Raw genomic sequence first — 23984 nt, 5'->3', positions numbered from 1 at the left:
AAGTGAAAGGATCAAAAAGCTACAGAAAAGAAATAGAAAATTGCATGATTTAAATCCTCTCCCCCGCCCTCCCCCTAAAACCTCTGCTGTTTTTAATATAGGGAGAAGTGTTCTGATAAGCAGCACAGTCTAAAAGATGCTCCTTCCTCTGCTGCTGCCATTATCTCTGTGTGTGACCCAGGGAAGTTGGATGACCTCCGTGTCCTCGTGTTCCCGAGTGTGACACTGACACTCCTGCTCCATGTGCAGCGAGACCTTTTGAACATTATTAGTGTGAGCTGGGAATTAATTGGGTTTAGATGCCTCACTCTGACTGGAAAAAAGCCTGCTTTTTTTTTTTTTTTTCTTTCATTAGCACAGTGAGTAATTAGCTGTTTGATTTTTCACAGGCTGGGTTTGATTCTCCATCTCAGGTAATTTTTCAGGAGCACATGGGAGGGGTTATTTTCGCCCTTCAGACCAAATGGCAGTGAAATTAGAGGAATTTGTGGCTTTTATTCTGGATGTGATTCCCTTCTGGCCTCACTTTGTGCAACTCAGACTGGAGAGTGACTCCAGTGACGGTCGTGGGTGACATTAATTTGTGGTGCATTAAAAACACGAGTAATGAGTGCAGGCTTGGGACAGGATTGTCTGCAGATATTGAGGATGTTTTGCTTGCTGAGTTTAATCAGGTCCAGCTCTAAAAATACGAAAATAACTCGGATTTGGTGGCTCTGTCACCTCGCACAGACATGTCAGCAGGCTGAGGGTGGGTGTGAGGTACCAGTGTTGGTATCCCCAGCACGGCCAGGCAGAGGGAAGGATGCGCTGATCCCAGTTCTCCCAGTTCCCCCAGTTCCCATGGCCTGTTTAACCCCGGGAAAGCGGCTGTGGGAAAGAGGGGAACCTGCCAGGGAGGGCCCGGAGCTGCTGAAAGCATCGGCAAGAGGATACCTGTGTGCCAGGGAGGAGGAGACGGACACCCATCAACCTCGAACAATGACACAGCCGAACGCGATAAGCGCTCAGGATCTGGGTTAGCTTGGGCTCAATTCAAACCGCTCCCGGGAGAGGGAAGATTATCCCGTGTTAACAATTCCCTGACCCGTCCAGGCTCCGTGGAAATGAGCTCTGAAGTCAGCCAAGACTTCACTTTCTCACCCTTGCAGCGCTGACCCGGTGGAGGTTAACACAGACATTATCTGCTCTATCCAGCCCATCTGTAATTATAGAAAGCAGCCCCTGAAATGTGCTCCCACTCCCACTGCGGTGCCAGTTACCAGCTGAAGCCTGCTCCCTCTGCCTTCCAGCCACTGAATAGAGCAGGTGAGCTGCGCAAAAAGAAACCCTGAGGATTGTACAGGGAAAGAGGGTGGCCTCTGGATGCAATGGAATTCTTTATCTCTGTTGAAACAGATCTGAGGAGCAGAGGGGGGGGGAAGGAAAACCGAGTGCAGACAAAGCTCTCTCTCCGGAATGTATTGAAAGGACCAAATGAGCCGTTCAGAGCACGGGGAGGAAAAAAAAAGGGTTTTTTAAAGAGTGTTAGCAAGGAAATGTTCGGCTGTGCTGGCCTGCCCAGGAACCAAATAAAGCCAGTGTTGTGTCAACAGGGTAAAAAGGAAGAACACCCAAGTGGTTTTGTCTCTGTTAAAGGGCGAACAGACCCATGAGATGGAGAGGAGGAGGGGAATGGGGGTGGCAGGGTGGCACACAGCACAACTGCTGACGGAGACGGTCTGTGCGAGGTGGGCTGTGACACCTGGAAAGCCCTGAGCCCTCCACACGGGTCAGTTTGCCACAGGATGGGCAGCAGCCATGTGAGTCTGTCCTAACCCTGGATCAGGCAAGGTTTTCTCCACTGTGGTCTTGAAGGAAATGTCCCGTGCTTTGTTTAGGAAGCTGCTGTGAACCCAGCCCGAGGAGAAGCTGGAATGGCACAGTGCAGCTGTGTTTTACTGTGGTGATAGGTTTGGGCACCTCTGATTAGCTCATTAGATTCTATGACTAAGCCTATTACAGCTTTTAAGTTTGGAGCTGGGGTTAATGCTGCTGGCTCCAGCTCTGGCAATGGCCTCACTTTGCTTCTTGGGAGGGAGATTTTCTGCTGAGGAATCCCCAGAGAGCTGCTTTAGCTCTGGGGATCCCAGGATTGCCTCCTTGGCCTGGCAGGAGTGGTGTGGGTGCAAACCTCCCGTGTCTGCCCAAAGCCAGGCAGGAATTCCCGGCAGAGCAGGAGTTAACCCAGCCCCTGGGCTGGGGCTGAGCTCCTTCCGTTGTCCTGTGCCTGGGTGGCAGCCACAATGCTGCCTTTGTGCCCTGCAGCCTCGGAGGAGCGTGCACAGCTCGGGGTAACAGGATAAAGCTGTCCCGATGATGTTACAGCCCGGCGAGATGCACTGTAGCCACCCAGCCATGACAAACGCAGCTCTCCTCCAGCTCCCTTGTCCTTGCCAGGCAGGACAGTGCTTCAGGCAGTTTCTGATTCCTGCCATGCAAGGATGGAGGTGGGCAACCAGGCTGGGTGGATTTGTCCCCACTCTCAGCACGATTTATCATCCAGGTCAGGCTTGGAGCAGCCTGGGCTAGCAGAAGGCGTCCCTGCCCATCCAGAAGGGTGGAATGGGGTGAGCTTTAAGGTCCTTTCCAACCCAAATCAAGCTGGGATTCTATAATCCTGTCCTTGACCAGCCACTACAGAAAAGGAGGTGCAGCACAGAGTAAACAGGAGAGAAATGGGTGAACAGGTAAAGGGCACTGCCAGCAAAGGGGTGTAGCTGCTGCATGAGCCACTGCAGCCAATGCTGCTGCCATTTCACATCCCGAACGTGCAATGGTTATGGGTTTGCATAATCATTTGGTATTTTTGATAATTTTATGTATCTGGCTGCAGCAGGACCGTGGGCTGCCCAGAGCTGGGCCCTGGCACTGCAGGGAGCTTGGCACCATCTCTGTGTGGCATCACAGAATGACAGACTGGGACAGGGCAAAGAGACCTCCGTGGGTCACCTGGTCCTCCCTGCTCCAGCAGGGTCATCCCAAGGCACAGGGTTGTGTCCAGGCGGTTCTGGAATCTCTCCAGCGGGAGTGACTCCCCATTCTCTCTGGGCAGCCTGTTCAGGACTTGGTCACTGAGTTAGAAAATTCTTCCTCTTGTCCAGGTGGAATTTCTGGGATAAATCCCTGCCCATTCCCCTTGTGCCACTGCTGGGCCCTGGCAGCAGAGCCTGGGCCCTGCTCGGAGCCCTCCCCGCAAACAGGGCTGAGGTCCTGAGCAGCCCCAGCTCCTTCTCCAGGGAGATGCTCGCGTCCCTTCACCTTTGTCACCCTCCGCTGGCCCCGCTGCAGGCTGTCCCTGTCCCTGTCCCTGCTGTGCTGAGCAGCCCAGAGCTGCACACGGCGCTCCCGATGCTCCTCGCAGGGCTGAGCAGAGGGGCAGGATCCCCTCCCCGATGCGCTGGCGCCGCTCTTCCCGTCGCATCCCGAGGAAACCCTCCTTGGTGACAGTGATGACGTCATCGGCGTCGCCGTCTCCGCGGCAACGGGAGGCGCGTCCCCGCCACGTGACCGCGCGCGGCGTCACGTGATGTTTGGAGCTGCTTCCGGGTCGATGCGGGACGCGGCCGCCGGGCCTGGGTGAGAGCGGCGGGGACAGGGGGGGACAGGGGACAACAGGGGACAACAGGGGACAGCGGGGCCGCCGGCAGCCCCCGCCACCGCCCGGGCACCCCTGGAACCACCCGGCTCCGGCTCCGGCAGCGGCTGCGGCAGCGGCGCGGTGCGGGAGCGGAGCGGAGGCCGCTGTCAGCCGGGGCCAGCCCGGGGCCGTGTGAGGGGACGGGGACAGGGTCTGTGAGGGGACGGGGACAGGGTCAGGGTGAGAGGAGGGAGACAGGCTGTGTAAGGGGACAGGGACAGGCGGTGTGAGGGGATGGAGACAAGCTGTGTAAAGGGATGATGACACACTGTGTAAGGGGACAGGCTTAGGCTGCATGAGGGGACAGGCGGTGTGAGGGGATGGCGACAGGCCGTGTGAGGGGACAGGGACAGGCGGTGTGAGGGGATGGCGACAGGCCGTGTGATGGGACGGGGACAGGCCATGTAAGGGGACAGGGACAGGCCGTGTGAGGGGACAGGGACAGGCCGTGTGAGGGCTGCAGAGAGCCTTTGGGGGCTCAGGGCTGCGGGCCTCAAGGTGTCAGGAGGCAGCTATGGGCTCGTCCTGCCCCGGACAGGACGGGGCTGGCTCCGCACGGACAGGGGATTCCAGCAGGGAATGACTGCTGGTGCCGTGGGACAGGGTCAGAGTCAGGCCAGGAGTGTGCCAATGGATAACTCAGGTGTCTCCCGTGTGCTCTCTGGTGTCCTCAGCACAGTGCTGTGCTGTGGGGACAAACAGCCCTGCTGGGTTTGATGGGGGCCTTGACAGAGTTTCACCTGCTTGGGTGGTTTGTCCTGGTGGCTCAGAGGGTCAGGTTCCCTGCCCTGCTATAATTCCTGAAAAATCCCGCTGGGATTTCCCTGCCCACAGCACGGAGGGGTGGAACTAGATGATCTTCTAGGTTCCCTTCCAGCCCAAACCATTCTGTGATTCACTTCTCTCTCGAGACCATCTCAAAAATAATTTCCCTGAATCATGTCTGGGGAGAACAATGTTCCAGCTGCTTGCAGAGCGATGTTTTATTTTGTTTTTGTTTTCCGTGTGTACAAACGTGTCAGGATGTGTTTGGTGTGTGACTATTCAGGACATGCCCTGAAGGCTTTTGAGTGGCACTGGAATTTCATTAGCATGTCATTAATGATGTCATTCTCCTGAAGGGTCTCTTCTTCTCCTGGAAAGCTCCCAGCACAGGGGATGGAAATATTTTCCATGCTGGTTTTAGTGTTCTCTTTTCACCCATCAGCTGCAGCAGCACATTGGTTTCCCTGGAATCAGTCAGGGTCGTGCTCCTCTTTCCAGACACTTCCCAGTGCTGCTTCCAGCTTGGGAATCCCAGCACAGGAAAGACCTGGAGCTGTTGGGGACAGTCCAGCCAGGCTCCAGGATGACCAGAGGGATAGAACAGCTCTGCTGGGAGAGTTGGGATTGTTTAGCTGGAGAGGAGAAGCTTTGGGGTGATCTCATTGTGACCTTCCAGTGCTTGCAGGGAGACAGATGGACTGTTTCCAAGGGCCTGGAGTGACAGGATAAGAGGAAATGGCTTTAAAGTGTCGAGAGTGGCTTTAGGCTGGATATCAGGGAGAAATTCCTCCCTGGGAGGGTGGACAGGCCCTGGCACAGAGTTCCCAGAGAAGCTGTGGCTGCCCCTGGATCCCTGGAAGTGTCCAAGGCCAGGCTGGATGGGGCTTGGAGCAACCTGGGACAGTGGAAGGTGTTGGAATGAAGGATTGGAATGAGATTATTTTAAGGTCCCTTCCAACCTAAACCACTCTGGGATTCTCTGTCCTTCTTCACTGGGGCCAGAGCCCTGCAGCAGAGCACTTAAATATAACAACAAAGGCCATTTGTTGACACCTCTCAAAGCCCAAGCACCTCGTTTGCACCCTGTGCTGTCATTTAGAAAAGCCAGAGTTATTTTGAGCCCTGAGTTGTTCCTCGTGCTGTCAGCAGGGACACACTCAGAAACGTGCACCTTGCAGGTCACCCTGTCCTGCCCTTGTGCTGACAGCATTCCCCTGAAACCTGTCATTCCCTGTGCACATCCTGCTGCTCCTTGCTCCCAGGGATTGTAGGGATTCAGATGATTACAGGGGACGTGAAATCCCACGGGAAGGGAGGTGGGAAAGGTGACTGCCCACTCCACGACATTTTTGTCATCTCACAGTGGCACTGGGGTTCAAAAGTAGAGCTTGAGGAAGAAGATGTTGGGGATTCAAAGCTGTTGGATGTAAATGTCAGTAGTTTTTCTGCTCAGTTCTGGATTGCTCTCACACTGTGGCTGAAAACACCATTTTTTGCCTCTAAGGTGAGTTTCTCCTGTGGAATTTCCAGCTGATGTTTGTTCAGCAGATAAAAAGGGACAGAAGAGCCACGTGAAGGACAGAGGGCTTTATGCACATGGGAGTTCCAGAATTTCCAGACCAGGAGGTCTGAATGTGTGTTTGGAAAGCCCTGGCTGTGTGTGGATGGTGCTGAGCTCCCAAACCACTCTGGGACGAGGCCTTTCAGCCTTGGCTGTCAGTGCACATTGTTCCTGTACCATGTGGAATGGTTTAGCCTAAAACTAAATGCTTTGTTCCAATCAAACTCCAGTTTGAGGATTTATATTTTGATTCCAGATAGAGTAGTGACATGAGTCAATTTTGAGCTATGAATCAACCAAGCTGCTGAGAGATGAAAATGGTTTTTTGGGTTTTTTTTTTAAAGACTAATCCTGTAAGTTCCTATTTGTGGTATTTAAACTTTGTATGGAATATAAAAATGATAAGATGCTTCAATCAATTGCTGCTTATTGTACTCAAATCCTTTTGGTTGGTGGGTTTTAGGTGGCCTGGTCATGAAGAAGTGAAGTGGAACTTGATAAACAGGTGATTCTCAGCGATGGGAACCTTAGTGAATATCACTTTTGCTTATAATTTTATATTTAGATTTATATCCTTGCTTGTAACAAGTCTAAGGGAAAGAAACTTTAATTCAAGATTAGCAACATGACTTGCAATGAATGTGTGGCTCCAGCCTGAGGTCTAAAAATGTAATTGTGCAGTAATTAGTGGAAAAGCTGCCCTATGACTCATTGTGCAGTGCAGGAGACCTGCACTGGTTCCTGCACGTTCAGGATTGTGCTGCTGTGTCCATCATGGGCAGCAGGACTAGGAGACATCTGGAAACAACAATGTCTTCGTTGATGAACTCTGCTCCTGTGTGACAAACACATCAAATGCCAAGTGCACTGGGAAAACAGGGCAAAGAGTGAGGCTGAGTCCCAACTGGGCAGGACCATGGAGGGCTCCTGGTGCCAAAAACACTCCCAGGTGACTCTCAGTATCTCTCAGGCAGCTCAGCAGGCTGTGAGGAGGCCAGCCTTGCTTCCTGTGCTGTTCTGTGCCGTGCCCAGATACACAGGGCACGGTTATTATCTCCCAGATGCATTAGGCAGCTGCAGAATGGAATTGGCAGAAGTTGCCTCTCGGCCTGGCCAGGCCATGTTCAGTGACACAGCAGAAAGGGGAAGTTGGCAAACAGCTGTTGGAGCAATCTCCTCCTCACAAACAGCTGTTTGCTCCTTCCCCTCCTGCCTGCCCTGGAAATGTGCTTGAGAAGAGCTGTGCATTTCTCACAGTCCTCGTGGGAGGGGCACAAGTGACAAGTACAGGAGTCACCTTTTGCAGCATGGAGTTATCCTGGAAGAGCATGTGGGGTAAGGAGACCTTGAACTTGGCCTCTAGTCCTCTGTTTGTACAGCACCAAACCCTCTGGCTTTGGGTCCATGTAATGTTTCACTTTAATCTTGAGTTTGAAACAGGAGCTGGTGGATGATCTGGAGCTCAGAAATAAAACCTGTGACCCATCTGCTTGCTTTCCCTGTGTTCTCAAGCACTGCTATCAGAAGTGAGTGTTACTTGCTGCCTGCTCATGTGCTCTGTTTTTCTCTTCTTTAACCAGAAGTCCAAGAAGGGAGCATGGACCAGCCCAGTGGAAGGAGTTTCATGCAAGTTCTGTGTGAGAAATACAGCCCTGAGAACTTCCCCTACCGCCGTGGGCCTGGCATGGGGGTGCATGTCCCAGCAACTCCACAGGGCTCACCCATGAAAGGTAAATTCAGATCTTTCTGAGCATCTGGGAGGGGGTGCTGGGAGGAATCAACTGAAAGAGGAATCACCTTGAATTGCCTAGAAAAAGAACCATCACAACATGGTTTTTTTTCACTGGAGAGTTGAGAGACTGGAATCGAACAAAGGTAGAAAGTGACTGAGCTGGTTGCTGTAAAAAACCTGAATTTCTCTACAACACGACAGAATCAGAATTAGAGAACAGAATAGAATTATTTGGGTTGGAAGGGAGCTTCCAATTCCAATTTCACCAATTGGATCACCAATTTCCAGTCCTGTGAATGAAAGATGGACCTAAGGCCCCGTGCAGTCTGTGTTTTGAGGGTTCAGCAGTCCTGAACTTTTCTTCAGGCCACTGATCCTATTTTATTATTGGCTGCAGCAACAGGTGTTTTGGCAGAGATGACTTAAAAATACATAAAATACCTAAATGTGAGGTTATTCCCTATGCCACCAGCTTGCTTTGATGCCTGCAGGGACAGGAGCTCAGTGTACACAGGAGGGGACATATTTCAAGCAGAGTGAGGAGTTGTTGAACCTCCAGGCAGGCTGCTTTTCTTGCAGTGTACTTTCTCTTCTCAAGGCACCAAAGGCTTTGTGACCTAGTGGAGAATTCCCCTCTCCTGTGCTCCTGACCTTGCTGCCTGGAGGGAATTTAGCCAGATGTGTGTCTGGAGCTCTGTGCTGCTCGTGAATGTCCTTGAGCCTCCCAGACTGCAGAATCTGTGTCACCATCTCCTCTGAACTAGATCCATGTGACACCCTTTAGTCTTCCCTCACGCATTTAATTCTTGGTTTGGGTCTGAGATTTGCATTGATCCCATCAGAGCTGCCCTTTCTTTGTGTCACACATCTTGCCCATCATGATCTGTAGGAGTAATCCAAACATCCATCAGGTCAATTTGTGTCATAACCAGCCCCAAAGGGGGAAATAGCCATGAAATCAGCTGGATGAAGTTTCCAATAACTGGGTTTGACAGAGGAGAAAAAAGGGCCTGAGTTCAGTTGAGGATAAAACGCTCTCAAAATGAACAAGAACAGAAAAATGGCCTGATGGAATGTTCAGGCAGTGCTCTCCCTGCAGATAATTTTACCTCTCTCCTGCTGACCTGAGCTGTTTGGGTGCTGAAAAGAGGCCACGTCTTAAAACGTGACTGAGACATGACTTACAAATACTGCACTGGTAATTCCCAAAGTGTCACGTTGTCCTTTTAAGAAACCAAACACTTGGGAGCCAGAAAACTTGGAAACCCAGATCACTCCAGGTAATTGTTTGCTGCTAGAATCCCTTTCTAGTGGTGCAGCTGTCAAGTGTTAAGGAGAAAAGGGGCCACCTATTTAGGAAAAAGCTTGTGGTTAGATTTTAATGGATTTCAGAGAGGTGGGAGAACCATGTTATACATGAACGAGTGTAAGCTGATGGCTTGCCTTGCCTCAACCTGGCTTTCTTGTGTGGAAATTGTTTCCTGTTACAAACCCCCAGCTTTTTGTCATGGTTTAGCCTCAGCACAGCAGGCTGTGATGGAGGTCCAAGTCCTTGCTTGTAGCTTTGAATACATTTACCTGTCTGAGGAGGAGCTGGAGCAAAACCAAAGCAGAAATGGAAAGGCAGAGCAGAGACCTGAGTTTCTGCATGAATGCTGAATGCTCTGCACTGAACCTTGGGAAGGGAGAGGTTAGAAAGAAAATGTTTAAATGCCTGCTAAGAAAAGTTTAAATGCCTCCTAAGAAATGTTTAAATACCTCCTGGCTGTTATTGGGCCCATGTGGGCTCAGAGTAAGAGGATAAGTGAGCCTGACTGTGCAGCTGGCACTCCCCTAGTCCTGTGTCCTATCTGCAGCAGCAGCTGCCTGGGGAAGAGCAGAAGTTGTGGCAAGGACTGATAGGAGACAGGCCATAAATGACAAAGGACAGGCCTGAAATACACAGAAATACACGGGGAAACTGAAGAGCACTGATAGGAGTGGTACTTCATGTTTACAACCGAGACTTCAGGGCGGTGTCAGTTATAAAATCCGTGTTTAACCTGGAATTGGTGTAAGTTCTGACATTACTGCTGGATTTCTCTTGCTGGCTGGGTTTGGGGCTGGGTTCTGTGACTGCAGGGCAGTGCTGAGCAGAGGCAGCTTCTGTTTTTCCCTGTGCCAGACCGCCTGAACCTGCCCAGTGTGCTGGTGCTCAACAGCTGTGGCATCACCTGTGCCGGGGACGAGAACGAGATCGCCGCCTTCTGCGCCCACGTCTTTGAGCTTGACCTCTCTGACAACAAACTGGAAGACTGGCACGAGGTAAAATGGTGATGGGCACCTTGCTGGGTGCCTTTCACAGCTATTACTGGCTGCAAATGCGTTGCTTTGATGAGAGTTCCATTTTTGTGGCTCCTCTTTCATTTTTGAAGGTGATGTTTATTTACTGCGACAGCAACTGAGCAATACATGTGATGAAATTAATCCAGTGTGGCACTTCACTCCTTTACCTTGTGATTTATAGTCATGGCCCGTGGGTGAAAAATCTGTATTTTTATTTTATATCATCATGCAAAGCAGTGGAACTGGCATTTCTAATACCAAGAAGTTAATGAGCAGTTTAGTTTTTAGCAGAGTAGCTGGCAGTTGATTCCCAGCTTTGCCACTGTGATGGTGGGCAAGGTATTTATTCCCTCTCCACATTTGTTGCTTTATCTGCAGAACAGATTTAATAATATTTACTATAAAGGGTTTTTCTGCAGCCTCATTAATTAATGCTAAATGCTGTTGTAAAATCCTTTGAAGTGCTTGGATGAAATAATGCTCAATAAATGCAATGTAACAGGAGTGAAACAATCTCAATCCATTCAAGTGTCATTAAGTTCCTCACCGGATTATGCTCTGCTTTTATGTTAGTGTTTATTGTTGGAACTGTGTGGAAAAAAACCCCAGGATATCATGAGGGTTTGTGCCATCAGATTCTCATGTCTTTAAGCAGGGAGGGAATGCAGTGTTTGCAGTGTCCCAGCTCAGTGGGGCTGCCCTCATATCTGCTCATTCACTGGTCACTCACAAGCTGCACATCTCACACCCTGCTCTGTGCTCAGTCTCTTCAGGCTGCCCTGGAACTGAAAGGCTTCTGTGTGTGCTGGCCCCTTCCTCTGAGACAGGATTAAGTTTTCACAGCCCATCCACACCAGATAAATATCTCCCCACCCCTAAAACCTGCCCATGCTGGGGATTCCAGATCCCTGGGTAGCCTTTTCCCATGCTTAGCTAATAACCTCATAGGCTAAACTGTGTAATTTAAGTCTCCTGTGCTGCAATTTCAGCCAATTTCAGCCTGCCCTGTTCTCAGCAGGCAGGAGGAGCATCACCACTGTTCCTTATACAACAGCTTTTTATACCCACTAAGAAGAACTTTAATGCCTCCTTTCCTTATTTTATTATAATACTGAAAAAACACCCTTCTTCCAAGCATCCATCATGAGCCATTTCTCCTAAATCCTTTGTTTTTGCTGGACTGATGCCATCCAGTTTCTCTACTTAATTCCTGAAGTGTAGCACCCAAACCATGTCATCACCTGAGAGGAGGTGTGAAGTGAGGCAGGCTCATTACCTCATCTTTGCCACACTTGAATTCATGAGACAATCACCCTTTGCCAACAGCTGGGTCATTTATTGACCTCTGTGTGCCATGGTCTGCCCATCTCCGCCCATCCCAAAGCTTTGTGGGGTGGAGCTCTCCAGCCAGGTGTGCTCAGAATTATTTTCTGCATTGATATCCGCTGGTGTTGGAAGCTGCTTCCCACTCAGTTCTGCAGTCCAGGAGGGAATTAGGGGCTGGCTGAGCTCTGTGGGGAGCAGTGGGAAGCTGGACAAGGGCTCAGTGTTGGCCGTGGAGGCAGGAGAAGAGCCCATGGCCCCCTGTGAGCGAGGGCTGGCTCCTGGAACCTGCGGCTGCTCAGCCTTGGGGTTCAGGTGGATTTATGGCCTCTCCCAAGGGACTGCCTTTTTCTTATCAAGCTGCTCCTAGAGTGTAATGAAATGAACTCTTGAGGAGAATGAGTAATTAGCCCATCCATCTAGATCAGGAATGGCTGGAGTATGAATTACAGGTAGATATCCCTATGTTTTTCCCCATATCACTGCTTTGTGGTGATTCCACAGGGCCCCTTTTAGGAGGTGTGGGATATTATTGCCAGAGGTCCGATTACTGCCTGACACACATTTCTTTCTTTCTATTTTTTTTTTGTTTTTTTTTTTTTTGTTTGTTTGTTTGTTTGTTTTTGGTTTTTTTTGTTTTTCTTCCCTCCCCACTCAGGTCAGTAAAATTGTGTCCAACGTCCCCCACCTGGAGTTTCTAAACCTGAGTTCCAACCCTCTCAGTTTGTCCGTTTTAGAGAGAAGTTGCGCTGGGTCTTTCGCTGGCGTCCGCAAACTTGTGCTCAACAACAGCAAAGCTTCCTGGGAAACAGTGCACACCATCCTGCAGGAATTACCAGAGTAAGCCTGGGAACCTGGGGGTTTACTGCCCTCAGGACAAGGCTGGGTTTTGGAGTCGTGTGGGGAGGGTTGAGGGGGCTGTGAGGATGCAAACAGCGGTAGAGAAAAAGGGATGTTTTCCTTTGGGAGTTTGGGAACTCCAGGTGAGTTCCCAATTGCGTTGTTCTGAAAACCAAACTTGGGCAGTGCTGCAAAGCCCAGGCCTTCTCCTCCTCCAAACCTAAATACCAGAGATGGATGATGACCCCAAAAATGTAGGAGGGTCACACTTCCCTGTGAGTCACTGTGCAGTGAATGGTGCAGGGCATACCTGTTAAATGAGAGGTACCTCTGAGGGTCTGGCCACTTGTCAAGGAATATTTCATCCTGCTTTTCTCGGCTAAGGTGTTGATTTCTGTGGTTTGGTCACGGGCCACCTTGGCATTCTGCTCCCATGGATGTCCTCAGTGGATTTGTTTTGATGACAGATCCCTCTTTGTGTGGCTTTGTAAGCAGAGATGATGCCAGCAGCATGTCCTGTGTGGCCAACCTATACTTCTCTGGTATTGTGAGAGTTCAGTTGTCTGAAAACTTAGTGGGACCTGCTTTTTCTTTAATGGGATCTGTTCTTTCTTTAATAGGAATCCATGGCAGTGATGTAGGGGAAAAAATCATCATCAGTGTTGTATCAAAACCCCATTTTAAATTAAGCTGAGAGCACTAGGAGCAGGCCCCAGTCACTGTTGGAGCTGGGTTGGTGGCTTGTTGGGCACCAATATGGAAGACAACCCCAACCAATCTGTTACACAATACTGGGAGAGACTCAGGGAACACTTAAAAGGTTTTTTAAATCTCTGAAGATACGTCTGGGAGCAGAGATGTAGTTGAGACACTCTATGTGCAGTGCTCAAAGGCCTTCTCTACACCAAAGTTCTCAGAGCTGGTACAGAAAATTATCTTAAAGTCACATAAAATTGATGACGTGATCCTTTCTGCCCTGTGCAGCTTGGAGGAGCTCTTCCTGTGCCTTAATGACTACGAAACAGTGTCTTGTTCTCCAGTTTGCTGTCAGTCTCTCAAGCTACTCCACATAACTGACAATAACCTTCAAGACTGGACTGAAATTCGAAAGCTGGGAATTATGTTCCCATCACTGGACACGCTTATCCTGGCTAACAACAACCTCACCACCATTGAAGAGTCAGAAGATTCCCTGGCAAGGCTCTTCCCCAACCTAAGATCCATCAACTTGCACAAGTCAGGTGAGAGCCTGGAAGCTGGGGATGGGTTTTGTTGGTTGATCAGAGTCTCTCCTGCTGTACAGATGACAAGCAATGAACTTGCCCATCTGTGGGATTTTCCTGCTGCTTTGGGTAGTCAGTCATTCTCAAAAGATGAGTCAGAGCAGTGTGGACCAGTTAGTCAAAAATGAGTTGGGAAGGTTTTTTTATGTTGGTAGTTTCCCTCTGTTTCCTATCCCTTCCTCAGGTACTCCTGGCTGGGGAAGGATAAATAAATGTCTGGCAGTGCAGGGGATGAAAGAATCCCATTTCCCCTTTATTCCCTGCTTTATCTCGGGTGAAATGAGGACATGTGCAGGTATGTGCAGCGTGGATCAAGCATCCCCAGCAGAAGCTGCCTGTCATCTGTGCTCAGTCGTTACAGCCTCACGAGTGATGCTGGAAGCTGCTTTTACACTCCAGCCCCAGAGAATTTTCAGCCAACGCTCCAGAAAGAGAATGAGCAGTTGGAATATTGGGAAGAGCACCCTGTGCTGGGAGAGAAGGAGCTGCAGGGCAGCTCGTGGGGGCTGTGACGTGTTTGTGTGTGACACGTACACCAGAAATTCATCTGCAGGAGTGCTTCATGCACCAGCAGCTTTTGTTCTTTACAGCTTTATATGCTGTGCCAGTGCTGCTGAAGTGTCAGGCAGGTAGAAGGGACTTCATTAACATGCCCTACAATGTGAGCATCAAGGAATCCCTGTAATAAAAGCTTAACTAGAGGAGGAAAAGCCTGTTAAGCTGCATTTGAAAGCACTGTCTCATCGAGGAACAAGTGCTCCTCTGGTAAGTAGTTTTGCAGTTTTGATGCCAGGTGCTTAAGAACTCTGGGCTCTGTGTTGCATTTTGATGTTTTGGGAGCTGAAAGTCAAACAGGAATCCCAAGGAGCTTGTTAAAAGTTTTTTGGGGTTTTAGAGAAAGCTGCTGCACTCTGAAGTTCTGGCAGGTGAAGACTCCAAGATGAGTTTTGTTGCTCTCACCACACAGTCACGGCTCTGCTGTGCTCAATCCTCAGCTTTGTTTTCTTTTGCCCTCCTGCTTGCTTTGTTATGCCAAGTGTCAGGTCTTAAGGGGGCTGAAAACGAGTTAAAACCTTTTTCATTAAATGGCTGGATGGCTTCTGGGACTGCTTCACCATTGGGTTGTGAGCAGAAATGGGACCCAGGGTGGTTGTGTACATGAGGTAAAGTCATTTGATGGCTGTTCAGTGATGCCTGGAATGAAAGGAGTGCTGGTGACTTTAACACTCTGAAGGCAGCATCCCTTTATAGACACAACATCACTGATGCTGGTCAGTCCCCAGCAGTGAGGCCAAAGGCTGAGTGGTCCATAAAAAAGCCATGGAGAGCATCCTTCTAGACCTTGAAATGGCACAAGAGAATTTCAGCTCCTCTGTCTTGGAAGCAAATGGTGATTTTTTTTTTTTTTTGTAGCAGCACATCGTGAGCAAAAAGCCAACTTCTCAAAGGAACAGCAGTGACACTCTCCTGTCACATATGTTCTTTGATTATCTTGGATCCATGATATGTTTTCTGTGTTTGTTAACACAAATCTTTCCTCCTGAGCAGGTCTGCATTGCTGGGAAGACATTGACAAGTTAAACTCTTTCCCCAAGCTGGAGGAAGTGAAATTGCTGGGAATTCCTCTGCTGCAGTCTTACACCACCGAGGAGCGCAGGAAGCTGCTAATAGCCAGGTCTGGTGGTTTGTTCTGCTCACCAGAAACGTGACAAGGCAAGGAAGGGGTGGGAGCAGGTAATCCGAGGAAGAAGCTGGCAGGAGAGGAAGTTCTGTGTAAATGCAGAAAGTTTGGAGCTTATTTTATGGAAAAGCTAGAGAAATGAAAATGTTAAATCTGACTGCTCAGGGTATTTTGTGAGTCTCCTACGAATCTGTGCACGTGTGGTGCGTATCTGTGGTGAAATGAAAATATTAAATCTTGAATATTCTCGAGAAACTACCTGGAACTTTCCCCACTCTCTCTAAGGGATCGAAGCCTGAGCTTCCTGGCAGGAACTCTCATGCTGTTAAAGCTGAGGCAGTTTTGATGTGGCTGCCTTGTTGGTGAGGCTGTGTGGGCTCCCCTGCTGTCTGACTGTGGCTCTTGGTGTGTGCCTGCAGGTTGCCATCCATCACCAAACTCAACGGCAGCATCGTGGCCGACGGCGAGCGGGAGGACTCGGAGCGCTTCTTCATCCGCTATTACATGGAGTTCCCCGAGGAGGAGGTCCCCTTCAGGTAGGAATTCTCTGGAATTCCTGCAGGTAGGGATTCAGGTAGGAATTCCTGCAGTGGAGAGCAGGGACAGAAGGGTGGGGATTGGGAAATATGTGCCAGCTGTTCCACGATAAAGACATCCCTCACCTTCCTCCGGCCTTGCTTCCTTTAGTCTGTTTGGGCTGAAATTGTTATATTATTGTTGTCTGATGATTTGTAGGGTCACTCCTGAGTCAGATTTGGTCTTAAAAGTGCCTGTGTCAATTGCCATTAAACAACAGGACTGGTCAGTTCATGACCTTCATTGTTTCTTGGCCTCTTCCGTGGCTCCCTTCATAATCCACCTGTGTTTGGGAGTGCACAAAGGACACTCGTGCCCAGGACACTGCCAGGCCAGGGCATCTAATCCTCTGGACCATCTGGTGTGTGCAATGTGGCTGGCAAGGGGAAGCTGTCCTCTCACTTTCAGGCCTGCAAATCACAAGTCTGATGGGTTTTCTTTGCCAAAAAAGTACCTCCAATGATCCGTTCGTCTTGGTAAACTAATGAACTCGGACAGATGCTGTTCAGTCTGTATCTTTTTTGTGCCAGCATCCACTTACTGCTTCTAATGGGCTGAGGAGGGACCATGGAGCATCAGGCCATGGTCCTGCCTTTACCTGCACTCAGCCCTAAACCCTCATGTGCTTTTGCACAGCAAAGCTTTATTATCCTTTTTTTACAGAAAAGGGGTAGGACAGGAGTGTGTGTGTGACTGAGGGCACAAACAGAGGTGGGGACACACTGAATGTCACAGGTGTGGCCTGGCATGAATAATGGAGGTGCAAATGGAATCTGCTCAGTGTTTTCCTCTGCTTAACTCTCGGCTAAAATGCCTCTTGTTTTTCTAAAGCACTGGATATTGACTTGTCAGTCCAGTAAGGGAGTGGGAAGGCTGGAATGGGGAATGAGAGCATGGCATTTTGTGTGAATATTAATAGGGTCAGTGATTATAATATTTGTTAAAAGCATGCTGGGGTCAGTTCAGAGGCAGAGGGAGACAAGACAGCTGGTCCTTTTTCTGAGGACAAGTCCTGACTTGTAATTTTAGAGGGCCTTGAAGCGTAAAAATTGAAGGAAATATTGGAAGGGATAACAGCAGAGACAGAATGCAGGAGAGGAGGGGGAGACTGGGACTGTGAGCTCATGGTGCTGCTCCCAAAAGGGATTAATTTCCATAACTTTTCATATTTCATGTGTTTGGTGGTGACAGAATGTCAGTGATCCATATATTGCTGGGAAGGACACAGTGGGGTCCAGCTTTAGGCACTCATGATGCGAGGACATGGGTTTTGGGAACAGGATGTATGTTACACATCACCACACACCACTGGGATTGGGTTGCAGGTGGCATCTCACCCATCCTAGAAAACCAGGCTAATTTTGACCAACACGCCAACATTATGCTCAAAAATTTACCTCCCCCTCAGACTTCTTAGCCTTTAAACACTGCTACTGCTTTTTTCATGGTCAATGGCCTCTTTGTCCAAATCCCTTCATCTGTGCAGTATTTCCAGTAGATTTCTGCAGCTACCAGAGAGGCTTGTTCTGTCCTGGAGGGGCTGGGTGCAGACTCTTTTCTAGTGAGGCTGCAGATGGCTGAGAGTGTCCCCAGTGCAGGGTTTCAGTTCCTGGACCCACAATCAGCAGCCCTTGTCCGAAGGGAGACCTGGCATTCCTTGCAGAAGGATTTTGTGTCTGTTTGTTGCTAAAGCTTCCCCTTCCTCGCTCCCAAATCTGGTGTGGTGGCTCCGAAAGTGGTTTGTCAATTAGAAACTAATCAGCACACACATGTTGTGGCTGGGGTCTGACATCTGCATTGCAGCGCTGCCTCGAGCAGAGGGAGAACAACTTGAGCACAGAAAAGTTCCCAGTGGGAGCAGAGGACAGCTTCCCCCCTCTGGACTGGCAAGGTGCAGCCTGTGATAAGCTCTGTCACCAGAACCCCCCTGCTTGCTGCATTGCTGTCTGCAGCTGGAAGGGATCAGGCAGGGAAATGGAAGGAACAATTTATCTCTGTGGATGTCGTGGCTATAAGGGAGCACAATCCAATATTGGCTGTCTTGTGGAGTGACGTCCTCGTGTCTGGGGGGTTTTAATGAGCCCTCTGCTTGTCTGCTCCACTGTTTATCTGCAGAGTATCACAGGCTCTTTCAGCCAGGCTCAGATCTTCAGCAGCCTCAGTGTCTGCCAGGCTGCAAGGGGTGATTAGAAAAGTCTCCAGGGTGCCTATTATTGGGGTCCAAAACATCCATGTGCCATTCTGCCTCGGTCCTGATTGATTGGAGGGCAGCCAGTCACTCACACACGTTGTTTTGCAGCTCACATGCTAAAGAGCAGGCTGCAAAGCTCCTTCTGCCCTTCCTCAACACAAGAAAATTTCAGACAGCTTGACCCACCACATATTTACAGCACATAGTTGGATAATCGTCGCTCTCTCGTGGTGGTTCTCTCTCTCAGCTTGTCTGAAATTTGTCCCCCTCTTTATCCTCTCCCCACCATCAGCCCAGTTCAGTCTCAGTGCATGAATCATGACAGTAATTGTGGCTGGCCCAGAAGTTGTTGCTGGTCTGCAGCAGCAGAGATGCTGAGGATTAAAGGGATGTCCCAAAGGGGCACAGGAGGCCCATTTGAGGGTTTGGAGCAGCAAGAGAGGGGTCCCTGTCTCCCTCTTTTCCACTGGATGTTGTTGCTGGCAAATCCTTCCAGAGAAAGAGAAATCTTCCCCACTGCTGGCACATTGACTGGCATTTGTTCTGCTTGCAGGTGGGTTAAACGTGGGGAGTGCTGTTTTCTCTCAGCACTAATGGCTTTCCCAGATAAAAAAGGGAAAATGGGGCTGCTCCTACCACCCCAGTGCCTGTGAGAGCAGGGTGCTCTCCCACCTTTGCACTCTCTGGTTGTGTCCGTGGGACTGGGGAAATCCTAGTGCCTTGTGGCCCTTACCTCAGTGCCCAGCACACAGAGGGGCTGCTGTTCTCCAGGAACATTCCTGCCTCCAGCAGGACTCCCTGGGGTCACCCAGGCTGCCAGATCCCATCGCTGCTGCGGGGCTGTGACACCGCGCCCATCGCATTCAGCCCCGCCTGGCATCGGCAGCACAAAGCCCTTTCTGTCTGTGCAGGGGCTCTGAAACGTTACCTGTCCCCGGCAGCTCTCAGCCTTTGTCATCCCAATCCCATTGTGTTTTGTGCTGCCACTCCTCCTCTTTCCCAGCCAGGCAGGGAGATCCAGCCCGATGGGAGTGATACCAGGGGGGCGGGGGTGACACAGACTTTCCATTGCAGGGACCTTGGGAAGAGCACTCAGAGAACTTGGCTGCAAGGACACGCTGACAGTGGAGTGTGTGCCTCTGCTAGTAAAATTCCCATCTTGTTTTAGAGCAGGCGTGAGGGATCAGCTGGCAAGAAGTACCCTGTTTGTTATCAGCTCTCAAACTGTGCAGCAGCTCACCTTGCTTTGGTGATCTTGATGATCCTGTGTTCAGTGGAGTGTAACATTTGGGACCTAGCTGGCCTCTTGGAGAACAGCAGGAATGGCTGATGATCAGTTAAGTCGTGAGGTCACAGATACTGGGAATCTAAATGGAAGGTTGTGTCCTTTTTGTGGGCGCTGTCTTGGTTCTGGCATTCTTCAGTGAAGTGTTTTCACTGGAGCAGGAGGTGTGGAGTTGTGAGCACAGCATCCTCTCTTTCTTCCAAATCCCACTGCAGCCACGGCTGGGATTTCTGAAACTGTAGGAGCCCAAACTGTGCTGCTTAGTTCTGCCAGGAAGCTGTTTTGAAACCAGTCAGCTCAAACATCTCAGGCTGGTGGTAACTTCACCTTCCTCAGCAAGATACTTCTCCCTGGTGGGACCCTGAGCTTGTGTCAGTGCCATGGTGCAGCCTGGGGACTGTGGGACAAAGTGACTGGAGTGCTTGGCCTTTCTGGGCCTTCAGGCTGGAATCAGGGTCAGCGTTTTCTCGTGTGGGGAAGCTCTCAGAGCTGTGAAACGTGCACTGGCTGCACCACAACTCTGGACTTGTTGCATTTTCCAGGTATCACGAGCTGGTGACCAAGTACGGGAAGCTGGAGCCCTTGGCCGTGGTGGATCTGCGGCCTCAGAGCAGCGCCAAGGTGGAGGTTCACTTCCAGGACAAGGTGGAGGAGATGTCCATCCGCCTCGACCAGACTGTGGCAGAGCTGAAGAAGCACTTAAAAACTGTGGTGCAGCTGTCAACAAGCAACATGCTGCTCTTCTACTTGGACCAGGAAGCTCCTTTTGGTCCCGAGGAGATGAAATACAGCTCGCGGGCGCTGCATTCCTACGGCATCCGGGATGGAGATAAAATCTACGTGGAGCCCAGGATGAAATAGCCTTTCTGCCCACACCCACACGCCCCCACACACCCACACACATGCATTGAGGAGTTTTTTGCAAGGTTTTTATTTCGGTTGGTTGGTTGAGGTTTGGTTGTGTTTCTGTAGCAGGTAATTTCTTAGCCCGGAGGAAGTGCCCTGATCTGAGAACCATGCCCACCATCCACTGCAGGTGACCTTGAGGTGACAATTGACTTCAGGATGTGTGTTTCAGTGTGGGCAATACCTTGATGTTTCCTTTGATGCTCCGGTATACTCGTGATTTGGCATGAATGGTCAGTTGTTCAAGCTAAACAATGCCAGGGTCCATAAGGGAGGAGACAGCTCGGTGCAGAATTTGACCTGTTGGGTTTTTTTCCTAAATTTTTTGGTGTTTTGCTCCACCAGAGCTCCCTTTGGCCTAGCTATCCAACTGTGGCTCGAGCTTGCTGTAGTATTTTCTTGCAGCTTGGTGCTGTCTCAACCTTTTGTTGTGCTCGAGTTCACAGGAAAGATCTCCATCAGTATTCTGCTTGATTCAGAGCTCAGGTACTTTAGTGCATCCACTTCACTCCACTGGTTTGCTTTCTGTGAGTGCACAAAAGGGGAGAAAGGAGGAGAACTTCCCAGAAAGAAACTTTCTTTCCAAAGTGCACGCTCTATATCCACCTGATTTTTTGGAGAAAAAAAAGAGGTTTTGGCTGCTGTACCCATCTCACACGGTGCCTGCAGCCTGTGGGGATAAAGGTGTGTTGGAAAGTGAATTTTGGGATGTGGTGGATGAGAGCTGTGTTGGAAGGGCTTTTAGAGCAACAGGTCAGCAAGGGGTTGAAGAGCAGCTTCCCCCCATTGGCCGTTGTCCATCCTGATGCTGAAGAGATCCTCCCTGCACTTCACCTTGTACCAGTGGCTGCTGCAAGTGGCATGGCTAAAATTCCTCTCCTGGGAGAGAGGAAGAGTCAAGTTGAAGTTTGTGTTTGTTGCTGTTGCACCAGTTCAAACCTAGCACTTTCCCCGGGGCCCCTGCCCGGGGGTCCCTGCCATGGGCCCCAGCTCGGAGGATGTGTTGGCTCGGATCAGCCTCTGGCAGTGGAGGAGCAAAGCAGCTGGACTCACGTTGGCTGTTCAGCAGGTTTCACCCTCTCTCTTGGCTTCCCCCACACGCCCCTCGTAGGCATCGCGTGCTGCTGCTTCACGTAGTCCTTTTCTCCACTGCAGAGCAGATCCCCTGCCTGCTCACCGAGATCCTCCTTCCTCTCTCCCTCTCTCGTTTCGCTTTCCTGTGTCTTCCCTGCTCCAAGTTCAAGACTTGCCCAATTTCCTGGTCTCAAGCAGCTGCAGAACAGTTTTTTGGAGCTGTGCAGCGAGGGCTCTAGTTACACATGAACTCCTGACCTTCATTTTGAAATGCTCCCTTTATCCCCACGTGCACTTTCTTTCCCAGGATGCTTTTGCCCACATCACCGAGCTCCTTTGGTATTCTTGGAGTTGTGTATTTCTCTTCACATTTTACCTGGATTGTGGGGTGGGATCAGTGGGGAGGGGGATGAAGTATTATTATCTCATAGTCTTCAGGTTTAGGATGTGGGGATTGTTCAGAGGGGATTAGTTCCTTATCCAAAGCAAGGGTTAAAACGGGAGGATTTAAAACAAGTTACTAATTTGTGCCTCGTGCCCCTGCCAAAAATAGCAATTTCTTGGCCCCGTTGAGATGAGCAATAGGGAAGGGAGTGAGATTTTCCATAGGTAGCATAGATTTTCCATAGATCCGTGGTACCTGTAAGCTAAACAGCAGGGAGATACTGGCAGTGTAACATAAAATGATGCTTTTATAAGCTAGAGCTTTACTGAAGATGTATTTTCCATTTGGGCAGCGAAAATAATTTGCTGCCTGATAAGCAGAACCCTTAAGCCAACACTTCTGTATGATATATACATACCTACCAATAGGAAAAGTTGTGGTTAATAAGATATTTTGTTATAAAGCAAAGTTTTATGAAGATATGGTTGTTTAATATTAGAAGCCTATTTCAGCCCTTGACCTCCAGTGTAAGTAGGTTATCCCTGAGTGGCTGCAGAGTCCGAGGCAAGCGACCTGTGGGGATGCAAAAGTATCTCTGGCCCAATTCTCCAGAGCAGTAATTGCCTCTGTGGGTGTATTTATGGCATTGTACCTGCTATTAATGAGATGCTGTAACTCTTGACCAACTTCTCCAGCACAATTAAGTGTCTGGGTTTCAGAGAAGGGAATAAACAAAGGCCATTAAAAAGTGGAATGGGATGATAAAGAAGAGCCAAGTACGTGCTTTTAAGTTTGTTTGCCCACTAAAAATTGGGCTGTCCATGGAGGGATGGGTGCTGTCACCAGCTCAGAACTGGCAGTAAATCCTGATTTTAGTTGTGACAGACCTGGTGGGAACTGGAAGATGGAAAAAGAGAACGCAGAAGGTGAGCAGGTGCTGGGGATTTGGTGCTGACGCCCAAATCTGCTTCATTGGTCTGTTTAGGTTTGAGATCACCACCCTGCCACTTCTCCAGGGAAAGGTTTTTCTCAAGGCATTCACATTGTGTGCAGATTGTGGAGCAATCGTGGGGTAGAAACCAAAAACCTTGATTGGCTTCCTAAGGAGAAGGACTCAGCCCCAAAACCCAGAGAGATGTGCAGATGATCAGCTGTGGAAAGTGGGACCAAATGTCACACAAAGATGTGGCAAAATATCCCAAATCCTGACACCTTGTGGCGAAGGGTCCTGTGTGTGTGCCACCCAACAGGGGACCATGTCTTGGGGCGAGAGGAGAAGGTTCTGAGTGGGAGAGGAGGTTTGGGTGCCGAGGGTGGGTGCAGGAGGTTTGATTTAAACCTCTGCCATGTCCAGGCACTGCTTCATCTAAAGGTCTCTGGGTCTGTCACATCCCCTTGAGAAAACAAAATAGATTTTCAAGCTTCCCTGGCTTGTGTGTCCTTCTGTCTGAGGGCGACTGTTGTCGAGAGCTGTTGTGTTGTTCCTGCTAGTTGATGCAGAAAAGTCTGCCACGGGCAGCCTGCAGCAGGCACAGCACCTGCTCCACGAGGATTTGGGTGGCAGCTGTATACCAAAGTGTCACAGGGCTCCGTGTGCCCAGTTCCACGCCGTGCTCTTGTGTTTTGGGATATGTTCCTGTTGAATATCCGTGGTTTTGGCCAGATGTTCCAAGCAGATTCCTGTTCTGGATATGCACGGGGTGCTGGCTGTCCTCTGCTCCCTGGCTGGGATTTGTAACCTCATTTTTTTGGGGAGCTGCAGGGGTGTTGGTGGCAGGTGTGACCCGTGGTGGCTTGGAGGAAGTGCTGCTGGGGACAGGCTGTCCCTGTGCCCTCTCCTCCTTGGGTCTGGAATCTGACGGAGGAAGCTCTGCCTCCTCCTCGCTTGTCAGTGAGATTCTGTAGGTTCTATTCATGTGCAAGATTTGAGAATGTAAACGAGGTGCTTGAAGCAGCCCAGAGGCTGAAATACGTATTCCTGGCAGCTGTGCCTCCCTCGTTTGGATGTGGTACTTTTGTAGGCAGGAGAGAGACGCCTTCCCCAGAGCAACGTTAGCGGGGCTTCAGCCATCTTGGGCCTTTGCCTCTGTGATTGCTTTTCTGCTGTTCCTGGAAACTTCAAATGTAATTTAAACGTGAAGATCTATTCTTGCCTCCCTGTTAATGTTGCATCCATATGTAATTTCAAGGAAGAAGAAGAAGAAGAACTGTAAGTGCATCTGGTTTTTTATTCTGGTTGCTCTCCCTGGGGATACACCTCCCGCTCCCACAATTTGCCTTTGGTTTGCTCGCAGACGTAGCGGTGGAATTCAGGCCAAAATAGGTCATTGGTTTGGATCAGTTCAATAAACTTATGTAAGTTTTTACACAAAACCCCC

General features: G+C 49.9%; 1 protein-coding gene across 3 annotated transcripts; it reads left to right on the top strand.

The window, feature by feature from the left end:
- The first annotated feature begins 3524 nt into the window (after positions 1-3524).
- TBCEL (tubulin folding cofactor E like) lies at positions 3525-23979 on the top strand. Of its 3 annotated transcripts, none has more exons than XM_066334878.1 (8): positions 3525-3618; positions 7586-7735; positions 9902-10041; positions 12044-12225; positions 13210-13466; positions 15057-15183; positions 15609-15725; positions 19784-23979. In XM_066334878.1, exons 2-8 carry the CDS (start codon positions 7603-7605, stop codon positions 20100-20102), a joined length of 1275 nt encoding a protein of 424 aa, XP_066190975.1. In that variant the 5' UTR covers positions 3525-3618; positions 7586-7602; the 3' UTR covers positions 20103-23979. The 3 variants fall into 3 exon arrangements, with proteins under 3 accessions (XP_066190975.1, XP_066190976.1, XP_066190974.1); XM_066334879.1 differs by lacking the exon at positions 3525-3618 and adding an exon at positions 5925-5948; XM_066334877.1 differs by lacking the exon at positions 3525-3618 and adding an exon at positions 7016-7340.
- The last annotated feature ends 5 nt before the right edge of the window (positions 23980-23984 follow it).

This window comes from Sylvia atricapilla, chromosome 23 (genome assembly GCF_009819655.1).
Source record: "Sylvia atricapilla isolate bSylAtr1 chromosome 23, bSylAtr1.pri, whole genome shotgun sequence".
NCBI classification, from domain to species: domain Eukaryota; kingdom Metazoa; phylum Chordata; class Aves; order Passeriformes; family Sylviidae; genus Sylvia; species Sylvia atricapilla.
This window is presented reverse-complemented; position numbering and strand designations above follow the sequence as displayed.

Coding starts and splice junctions, on each gene's coding strand:
- TBCEL (XM_066334877.1), top strand. CDS start 7,313: ATGGAGTTATCCTGGAAGAGCATGTGGG. Junction 7,341..7,585: donor ATCCTGGAAGAGCATGTGGG/GTAAGGAGACCT, acceptor TTCTTTAACCAG/AAGTCCAAGAAGGGAGCATG. Junction 7,736..9,901: donor ACAGGGCTCACCCATGAAAG/GTAAATTCAGAT, acceptor TCCCTGTGCCAG/ACCGCCTGAACCTGCCCAGT.